Source organism: Thunnus albacares, chromosome 7 (assembly GCF_914725855.1).
Source record: "Thunnus albacares chromosome 7, fThuAlb1.1, whole genome shotgun sequence".
NCBI lineage: Eukaryota > Metazoa > Chordata > Actinopteri > Scombriformes > Scombridae > Thunnus > Thunnus albacares.
In genome coordinates this window covers 15,387,149-15,398,571 of record NC_058112.1, presented here as the reverse complement: position 1 = coordinate 15,398,571, position 11,423 = coordinate 15,387,149, and the positions used below count along the sequence as shown (strand labels likewise).

At 39.9% G+C, this 11,423-nt stretch overlaps 1 protein-coding gene across 1 annotated transcript; it reads left to right on the top strand.

Annotated features, from left to right (window-relative positions):
- On the top strand, positions 1–10,701 carry si:dkey-234i14.6. Its single transcript, XM_044357862.1, has 5 exons — positions 1–681; positions 2,991–3,167; positions 4,810–5,019; positions 6,863–7,076; positions 7,509–10,701. The coding sequence occupies exons 1-5, from the start codon at positions 196–198 to the stop codon at positions 7,685–7,687; spliced, it is 1,266 nt and encodes a 421-aa protein (XP_044213797.1). The 5' UTR covers positions 1–195; the 3' UTR covers positions 7,688–10,701.
- Positions 10,702–11,423: the final 722 nt, after the last annotated feature.

Genomic DNA, 11,423 nt, shown 5'->3' with positions numbered 1-11,423 from the left:
CTCAACTTGCAGAGCAGGGAGCGTAGAGGACTTATGTGGCAAGTCGCAGCTGGTCTGATGTGTGTATGCATGGAGGCTCCTCTCTTCCAGTGAATGCATAGACGATGAGAGTACGTTCCACTAATTGGTGAGGGAGGATACGGCTCCCGGCAAGCATCGCCTGGCACACAGTACGTTATAATTCCCGCTCGCGTTATGGACGGGTTGCAGACAGAAAACGCTGGAGTTGGTGGCATCGGGGATAACGCGGAGGAAAAGTATCGCGCTCTAGCCTACGACACTGCCCTGAGCACTTTGGTGGCAGTGGCCGTGTATGTGGTGGTGAAAGTGAGCCTGGACGGCATCAGACAGTGGCGAGCCAGGATCTCGGTGCTCATCGTGGGTTCGGGACCCGTGGGGCTGACGGCCGCGCTGGTCGCTGTCCGCTCCGGGAAGGTGCTGAAACTGACCGTGCTGGATGAGAGGTACCGGACTGCCCTGCTCTGCCGGCCCCAGCAGATCGCTTTGGATCCCCGCAGCGTGAAGTTTCTGCTGGGACTCGGGGTGGACTTTGATAACATGGAGGGCTGCTGGCACAACGAGCATTTCTTCACCAGGATAGGCGTGTTTCAGGAGTACTTGCTGAGCATCCTGGAGCAGAAAAAACAGAAGGTGGACGTCAAGGTGCAGCTCGGCACCAAGGTAAAGCCTCTTCATTGATTACAACTTTCAGTTTGCTAAACCATTATCTCGTAGTCGATGTGTAACATAGAGGCACATCACCTTTTGACATCCTACACTCAAAATAACCCTCATGTACTATTCTAACCAGGCTATAAATCTTAAACTAAATATATCAATAATACATAGTCGTCACTGGTCTGGAAATAATGTGTGATGACTTTGTAGAGATGAGAGAGAGACTCCAAGTCTCATCTAATCTTGTAAATACTGTGCCTTTATAGTCTGTCAAAACCTGATCCTCCCTAAGTGGCAGTGGTCAAAGAAAAGAAGCTGGTGTATGTGCCTCCACTCCAGCAGGGGTCTGATAGCCAGCAGCAGTGATGGTGACAGAGATGTTCCTTTGTCCAATCAGAAGCCTCAGTCCCCCCAGGCTCTTGAGTGAACCTGAACAAGGCTGCTGTTGGATACTGTAACTCACTCCTTTCTTTACTGACATTTAAAGAGCCCTCTGATTTGTGTGTGTGTGTGTGTGTGTGTGTGTGTGTGTGTGTGTGTGTGTGTGTGTGTGTGTGTGTGTGTGTGTGTGTGTGTGTGAGTTCCTCTCATCATTTGCATTGCCCTGAAGGGAATACATAGATTACAATTTTGTTGATTTATCATTCATTTTTACATTTGATTTTCTGTAGATCAATTTGTTTATTTACAACACACATATACTGTAGCTACTACTCTGCAATTCTGCTGAAGCTTCTCTTCGCACAACATTGTATAATGTCACACTGAAAGCTCATCAGTTGAAATAACCTGTTATGTAAGCTGACCTCAAACCTGAGGAGAATCCTTGCTGCAGTTTTTTTTTAGGCCAGTGGAAAGTTAAATGCACAATTATAGTTCACAAATTTGAAGCATATAAAATGGATTTCACTATGAATATCTACATGGGATTGTTGTAGATATTAAGCCAAGCCAAACACATATTGAATGAAATGCTTCTGTGTGTTTTGGCACCTGACTCCATTACTCAGCATCAAATACTGCAAAGATTTTAATCAAGATGATAAAAATAACAAATTGTATCCCTGTTATATTAAAAGGTTAAGTTTATTTTTATAGCCCTCACTGTGGGCTTTGTAACACCAGCATCGTGAGAACAATAATATGAGAACAACCCCCCTTCCATCCCCACCCCCACCCTAACCCCATCCAGACCCCAACTTAGGACAAAGAAATAACCCACTAACACAACAACCTCTGAAGAGTTTCTCAGAGGGAAAGCATGCAGTGTGTGCGCAGAGTGGGCAAACAATGATTAAATGTTCAGTGAATATTTGTGTCATGGCTGGAAACCAGACGCAAGACTTTATCACTGCTCTATTATTGTCACTGTGGATATTGTGACGTTTTTTTTTAGTGTTTTTTTTACTTTGATGGTTTTTTTCTACATCTCATCAAACAGTTATTAAAAAACATTATTTACTATCTGAAACTATCAGAGTTTTATGTGTATTTGTTGCCTCTCCTTCCTGGCACCACTCTCTTCTCCCTGCTTTCCTGTGATTCAACAACCTTTGGAAGATGGAAGACAAGGTCAAGAGGGTCATTGATCACAACAATCTTTCATTTCGTCTAGTCACTGCCAAGTTCACCCTCTCCTCTTGATTAGACGGGACATTGTGTTTCGCTGTTTTTTTTTTCTCCCACTCCTATAGTCTATCATTGCTTCAAAGGTCTGAGAATGCAAAAGGGGTCTTTGAAAGTACCTGTTCTCTATGGTCTAAATGGATTAAACATAGATCGCTTCGGCTCTGAGTCATTGTAGCTCCTGTAAGGCCCTTTCAGCCTGTCATTCTTTCCTCAACTGTTTTGTCCTGTTCTTTCTCTTTCTCTGCACAGGCAAGTACCTGGTTTTTTACTGAGGGGCAGTGATGCATACACAGGCATGATAATAAATCTCTCAGAGAGATGTACTGTTGCCAAGACAAGCACAATCTCTGGAGCCCATTTTAATGGCTTGTATGGGTATATTACAATACAACCAACTGGTCTCTTAGATTAATAGGCAGTGTTTGAAGAAGAACTCAAATCATTTTGGTTAAATAAAATCTGTAATAATAATATAATAATTTGATTCACAGAAATGTTTGGTGGTAGCCTAACTAGCCTACATATGTATAAAAACATAATGATACATTTTTTGGAGCTCCTTGAATGTTGTAAACTCTTCCTTTACAAAATATTTGATAACAACAGCGCAGTGAAAAGTTATTCTTCAGCACACCTCTATGAGGCTATGAACATTAGTTTTTGTTTTTCTCTTGTTGTTTTAGTTCACAGAGGAATACCTGCGCCGGATCCCACACAATGACTGGCCGCGTGTGATCGTGGTGGCTGATGGGTCATGTGGTGACTCCTGCTCTGTACTGGGCATCAGCTCCGACTACACTGTGGAGTCCTGCCATGCCTACGGAGCTAATGCAACCATAGAGAGATTAGACCAGAGACAGGTGTGGACACACACACATAATCTGTGTACATATGCATGTACACATACACTAATAATGTACAGTATTCACTCAGCACACACTGAGGTGATAACCAACAGGTTGTTGTTTGTGTAAAGAATGACGACAGTAGAAACAGGATATTGCAGGATATTAGAGTGTAAGGCGACTTGATTTGTGCTCATAAAGCTGATTTGAACAAACAGTTATGTGGACCGACCAATAGCAGCTGAACATGGTATCTGACTCTCACATAAACAGTTAGAATTCAGCAGACTGTTGGATCATGTCAGCATCAACACAATTCTGATTTACTCATCGAATTTGATAAGAGCAGCTGTTATTCTGATGGAGGCAGGTGATGGTGATGATAAAGCCTTCGATTCATTACACCCCCCTGGCCAGACACATAATCTGTTCCCTGCCAGGTGAATATAAATCAAGATATCAAAACATCCACTGTAATGTTTTTCACATACTGCGCCAAAGGTCACTTGTCATTATATAAGCAGATGTTTCCTTGAATGATGACTCAGTGATATTACCAAGAGGCACATTAAATTCTGAATAGATGAAAATGGAACACCTCCACATAGTAATCATTTCTAAAAATGCCCCAAATTAATTCAATGAATTATTCCTTTGACTGTCTGATTTTATACAAGCTGCACATAAAGAAATAAAGACAGTAAACAAGACAAGAAATGTGAAATATGTGCAATATGTTGCAGCACAGACAGCTAACCAGCCTTTGGGCACTTATTCAGGCAGAAGTATTGTTCAGACAGACTGACAAACAAACATCACATCCCTGCTGGTCCACTGAGGAGGAGACATTCCAAATGCAGACAGATTATATTTACAGCAGCAGTCTGCTCCTCATCCTGCAGATCACTAGACATTCATAGAGATGGAGTTGTGTTGATAAATGCCACTTATGATTATATACGGTAACAACCTGTACAATAGAGAGGATTAATTTGGATAAAAATATGAACAGGTTGACGTAAAATGCTTTCAGGCTAATGTCTGACTAATATATAAACAGAAGTAGTCTCCCTTGCTATTTTATGCCAACATAAGCATTCATACAACGTTCTCCTCAGAGTCTGTGTGGCTGCCTTTTATTGGCCCCATTTCTCCCCTGGCTGTTTCCTGCAGTGATTGAATTTACCTCCCAGGATATGTGACCTGGTCGGCCCTACTGTCCTTTCTATCCCCTCCCAGCCACTGCTCTGTTCCCTCTCTATCTGCCTTGGTGGCGGCACTAAATGCTGTTTGATCCCACTTGGCTGGTTTATGTCACTGAAAAGAAAATTGATCACTTCTGGCTTGAGGGAAAATAGGGAGTTACTGCCAAATTGAAGTACTGAATAAAAATCAAGCTTTTCTTAATCTCCACTCAAACGACAGATGCAACATAAGCAGGGATGGTGTGTAGGTAATGTTTTATGTCATTTCATCACATATATCATAGAGTGCATGTATGTTGAGAATTAGGCTTTCTAAGCAGACATATAGTTAATGTCCAGGTGATGATGTCAAATATGACACCAATCCGATTGCTGGTCCTGGCATATTTTATTACATTTGAAATGTGTCTCTCCTTTCTCTCTCCCTTACCTAACTTCTCTCTTAACTCCAGGTGCCCACTCCTGAGATCCGTGCCCACAGCCTGTACTTTGACCTGTCCGCTTACGGAGTGGAGGCCCTCCGAGAGCACCGAAACCCCACGACCAAACCCGGCTTCCACTTGAAAATCTACGGCACCTTTAGAAACCGCTACATGGCCCTCGTCTGCCCCGCCTCTGACACCAAGATGGTTCGCTTCCTCAGGCACACAGCCAACTCCTCTGTGAGGCTCTTGTCCCCTTTTGATAAAATCATTTCAGAGCTTCATTGAATGCTTGCTATTGTTGATAAGGACTCTGGGTGTGAAGAATATGCAGCTGCATTTCCATGGTAATACAACGAAAAGACAGACAATAACTGTCCACAGCACAGTGCTGCTTTGCCTCCCTACTTATTCCTCACCTTTCATTCAGCAAATGGACTTTGACTGCACTATTGTGGGAGTCCATTAGTGTCTGCATGTGGTTGCATGTGTTTGCGTGAGTGCTGTTGTGTGTAAGTGAGTGAGTGTTTTAAGTCTGTGGATGTACTTGAGCATGAGTGTGTCTGAGCCAGCAAGAGCATGAGAGAAGAAATGGTGTGTGTGTGTGTGTGTGTGTGTGTGTGTGTGTGTGTGTGTGTGTGTGTGCGTGTGTGTGTGTGTGTGTGTGTGTGTGTGTGAGGCCATCTGTACCCTGCTGTTACACATCAGTGGATAAATGGACTCTGACTCCTGTGCTCAACAACAGGTAGTGGGTGCATTTACAACCACTGGGCAGCCGGTGTTTTGTTTAAACTCTAGGTTTTCATGTCAAGTACTGCTCTGATAATGCCTGTAGCCCACAGCATGTAGTGTAGTATACACAGGTACGTAGCAAGACCATCCTTGGAGCGGTTGTTGCTATGTGGGTGGCCATTCAGATGCACCGTTACTTGGTAACAGATGACTGTGCAAGTATGGGTCGAAGAAGAGCAGAGCAGAGAGAAAGCGCGACAGAGGCAGCGAGAGCAGGAGAAAGGCTTGTCACTCAATACCTACAATTACTGTAGAATTGATGTGATGCACACAGCAATCATTGGACAAATTTTCATCTTCAGTGTTCATGTATCAAGATTAAATTATGTTCTGTTAGCCTTCAGATGGTAAAAGGTGCAGTATCTTTGGTATAGATAGAGGGAAAAAATGCAACAAGACTTGTTAGTTTAAAGGTGTAATTTGGTCTTGAGTTATGCAATTAAAAGCAGGGTTTTAACAAGGGATGCAACTAATTATTATTTTCATTATTGATTAATCTGCTGAATATTTCTTGATAAATTGCTTAATTCTAAAGTCTGAAAATAGTTCAAAGTGCTTGTTTTGTAGATTTAATAGTCCAGATATTCAGTTTAATATCATGTATGACAAAGATAAGCAGAATCAAAGTAGTTGCTGATTGATTTTCTATCCATCAACTAATCAATTAATCAACTAATAGTTTCAAGTCTGGTTTGAATCAGTTGTAAAATCCGTCATGATGCATCTTTCCCCGTCTCGCAAACAAGTCTTAACATTAACTTTAATATGTGAAGTGACCATGTTCCTACTTTTTAAGCATCCACTCTCACTCAATAAGCATCCATCCAGTGACTTGTCTCTTAAAGGATTAAAGGATTTTGCACATTTTCATCGTAATTTCATTTTTTTTTTTACATACTTATCAGTATTCTCTTTATCTCATGGGAATGCTTTACTCACCACCACCCAAAACTACTCTGCAGTCACGGTCCAAGCAGTTACAAGAAAAACTCATTTCAACCAAAAGACCACTAATAATTCTCTTTTTTAATCTTTTTTTTTTCTTTTGCACTAAAAGAACACTATAGCCACACATTGAAATCAGGTGTGGTGCTATGGTTTGAATTGTAAGTGCATCATCAAGATTAAGGATATAAGGTAGTCAACAGACCCTTCATATCATGCTTGTAAATGTAATGGTGTGTGTTTCAATTGATGACAAAATAAGGTTAAAAAAATTGGTGAAGTGGTGCTGTAATGATGCTATAAACTGTGAGAAATATCTCATAATCATCTTTCTTCTGTTTCTCAGATCATGAAGAACATTTTCCACCAGTCCTTCAATGCCTACAAGACGGACATAGAGCCTCGCCTCAACGATGTGACGCTCCACCACATGCAGTGCAGCCGTCGTCTCTTTGAGATTCAGTTGTCACACAGACGCATCAGTGCTGCCTACATAGAGGGGGACAATGTCGCCGTCACGGTGGAGGGGGAGGCGGCACGTGTGCTCAACTTTGACACGGGTACACTATGTCTATAAAACTCCAGTTAGTGAAATGCAGTGAATAGGAAGGGATATTTGCCCTAAAAACAGTACATGTGCCATCTTTTCTATCCTCAAAAGTCAAAGATCCTTATTAGCAAAACAGAAAGTCATTTTAACAAGAAAGAGAAAGATGCAAGGAGCAGATAAATTATTGTTTATGTGACTCATTACTGCACCCAATGGCCTTTCAGCCGACGCTTTTTTGTCCCCATGCTGCTCAATGTTTATTTATATGCTGCTGTGTTCTTTTCATTTAGGCCATAACTATGACTTCAAGGCTACAGTTTAGCACTCGTCTGCAAAATCTGTGTCTGCAATGTACTGTATGTTTCTCCTCTCCTTTCCTCTCCTCTCCTCTCCTCTCCTCTCCTCTCCTCTCCTCTCCTCTCCTCTCCTCATTATCCTCCAGGTTGTGGGGTGAATCTCGGAATGCGGGGTCTGGAGTCAATGGGAACGTTCATCTACCGGACAGCCACTGCTGTGGACCAGAATGATATTCTAGAGGCGCTGTCGGCTAAGATGCAGCACTCCAGGCAGGTGGCTGAGACCTTCAAGCAGACAGGCCTGGCTGAGTCGATGTATGACTGAAATAGGGCAGCAGGCTGGAGAATACATAATGCCACATAGCAGTTTTGATGGAAATGCATTATTTGTGTTTACAGTGAATGTTTACAATGAATCGTGAGTCTGATGCTTAAATGGACTACTAATGGTTACATGCTGAATAGAACTGAATGTGTGTCAACTGTGAACAGATGGGCTAATGGATATAAACATGTGACCATAAGTCATAATAACATACAATGAGTAGTTGGAGAGAGGATAACCAAGGCCACTATTAGTCCAATATTTGAAGCTTCTCTGATTTTCAGGTTATAATGTTTGTTAATATTACAAACTGTGGCAGAGGGAGATATTTCCTTTCTTATAACTGCAATGAAACAGTATACTTTGACTACTAATGCGCTGCAGTTTGGATTTGTGTTTCTCCATAAAGTGCGAGAACATAGAGGGAAGGAATCTAAGCTCTAATAAACTACGAGTAGTTGGATTAAATGAAAGCTGATTTTCCATTATCATCACTGTCTCCTTTCATTAGTGAAAGAACTGACATCTAAAATCTAGCTGATTGTGCTCTTTGGTACATCACGTCAATGGTGCTAGAGGAAAAGAGACTGTGCTGCAACATTATAGCTACGGTACAACTGGCAAATGTGTAAAACTGTCATTATGTGTTTGATTTGACAGGAGGAACACAAGAGTAGAATCAGATGAACTGAGGAGGGAGATGCTCCAAAGTGTTATTATCAAGCCTTTTGTCTTTGTGTTTGTTTGACAATGTGGTGATAATTGTGGTGATGATGATGTTCTGATGTATTTGCTAGAGTGACCTACTTTTATGTGCTGACTTTTCTGACATTTTTGGCATATTTCAAAGATGATGGGTACTGCAGCTGTATTATTACTACTTCATTTTGCTGATGTCATACTTTCCACTTTATTATTATTTTTTAATATTTTGCTCCAGGTGATCTAAAAGGACTTAAAGTAAGCACCACCTCTAGAAGTATTAATTAAGATGATGGAGGGTATGTTGATAAAAATGTCCTGCTCCTGTTAAAGTGCCAATAAAGATGGTGACACACTATCTGATCTGACAAAAAGGATATGGATATAAAATATGGTCTTTCAGAGATTCAGAGATTAAATGTAATCCAATAAAGAGTATCACGATATAATATTTTATGCTACTCTGGGCTCTAAAAAAAATAAATAAAATACCAAGATTTGATGGAAATTGATATATTGTTCTTTAGAGACTAACTTGACAATTAAATTTCACATTTAAACCACATGCATTCATTTGTCCATTGTAAAGTAGAATACAATAATTATGGCTTCAAAACAGACTGATCTATGAGAGTCTATCCTCCAGTTTCTAAATGCTAAAGTAAGAAAAGAATTGTACTATTAAACAGTTTTACAAGCTGCTGTGTGAAAACCCTGCAGACACTTAGGTATTGTCAGCACATAATGGTTGATATGAAGCTGTACTGTCCTCTAGTGGTGTAGCTTGTCTGTTGCATCTGCCTCACCTCACCATGTTTTTATGATGAAGTAGGACAATTCAATCAGTAATTTTGTCTACTTAAAGCTATAGATCCTTCAAAAACACTTCTGAGTCACTATAAATGACATGTCATCAATGAAACCGGTATGGATACAATATCTCACACAAGAACACTCTTGTATATTCTGGGCTTCATTAATAGAAGTATTGGGCATCTTTTTCATTTCTTTCTTTTTTTTTTCTACCACTGCTATCGTACTAGTATTACTCCTGCTACTTCACTAGTGTGTTGCTTGATTTCAAATGCATGAAAAGCCTTAAGAGTTTCAGAAGTTGAATCTACTCTCTCCTCTTCTCTCTTCTCTTCCTGTGTGGGTCTGAAGAGAAACAGTACATGTAAATGATAAATGTGTTATGAAATGATGCATGAAATGATGTCTCATCCTCCAGGAAATTATAATATGAGCACATATTTGAGAATAATTGATACTAGGCTGACAAGTCTAAGATGCTACAATATACTGTTAACTGGCAACATACAGTACTGTATGCACCCTTGAAACAACACAACAGTACCACGAGTTTACAATTGCTTCTCCATCAGATTGAACATAGTGACATTTTCATTTGATGATGTCAAACTTTATAAGGATGATTAACATAAATGCAAAGCCTGTGTTTTGAAAAAAACAAACAAAACAAAAAAAATTAAGATCATGGGATTCATTTTTCAATTTGAATAAGTATTGTAATCCTTATGTATTTGAAAATCTGAGTGAGACCAAGTCTGCTGGGAATGTAATCCAAATGTTTGTGATTTTATTCCACCCAGTATACGTGAGAATGTCACTCTATAATGTAATACATCTCTATAATACCACAAGCAGAAAACCTTGTAGCAGTCACTTTATATTAATCACTGAAATTCAGTTATAGAAAAATGTATCAAAACAAATGTTCATATAAAGAAAAACATACAGTATATACATTTTTACCAGGTGTCATTGAATAGATGGCTGACAAATAACACCCTGTTGCTCAATAGATAAAATCAGACACCCAAAGTTTAGCAGAGTGATGAAAAGTTCAAAAGTCTTATGTCAGCTTTTCCTGCCTCACATTGAAAACTCCATGAAACAACCGTTCATTTCAGGTCTACAGTAACTTTTAATTACAAATACATTGTACTGTGACGTGTGCAGTGGTGACTGTTTTAATGCCTCGGATATTTGTCTCTCTCTCAACATCAATACAACCTGTTTCTCATGCCAGAATTAGTTGTCTACAGTGGAAACATAAACCATCTCGAAACAAACACAACAACATGCAAACATAAAATAGCCCTTATCTTTGATTGGTTGATTGATTTTATTTATGGATTAACAAACAATAAAACAAAAATCCAAGGGATAAGATATTAAAATGGAAACACTTACATCCAACTTGGTGATGATAGATGTTAAAAGACAAAGAAACATAAAAAGGCACAAGACATTCAACATATGCAACTAAACAATACAGTCATGAAATCCAAAAACACATCACCACAATTTAAGAAGTGAAAAATAATAACTCCCACACCAAAATACAAGGACAGCTAAAGTAACAGTGTCATTCCAGATTTAATTATAAATCTGTGACCCTGTTCCATAAATAAATCCTAACCTGACCTCTATAATCCCCTCTCATTTTTAAAAACTGGATGTCTCGTGGAAGGCTGTCCCACAACATGGCACCAGTATAAAAAAAGAAATGTCTTGCTACATTATTTATTTGAGGCACTTGACATGAACACACACTGGCCCTGGTATTATAGTTATGCTGAGTATGGACCATTGTTATCTGAGAACACAAGTATTGAGGAGCATACTCATTGATAATATTGTACATATGATGCAGCTGCTGTTGTTCTACTCTAAGCTGTGCTGGCAGCAGTCCTACCCTTCTGAATTCATCACTGCCAACACCAGTTTGAGGGGATGCATTTAATAAATACTGAATAATATTATTAAGCATCACCTACTTTGGAGTATTAAAAAGGGGCAGCAACTGAGTGGACTGTGTGTGTGTGTGTGTGCGTGCTGTCTTTAGTGTATTCTTAATATTACTGTACATAATGCAGCAACATACCACACCCACACACACAGTATAAAGACGGTAATGTACTGCTGCAGTCTAGATCAAGTGTCTTGTTAAATGGTTCATTATCAAAGTGTCATCTGATGTTAGTGACTGAACAGCTAACGTCCAATT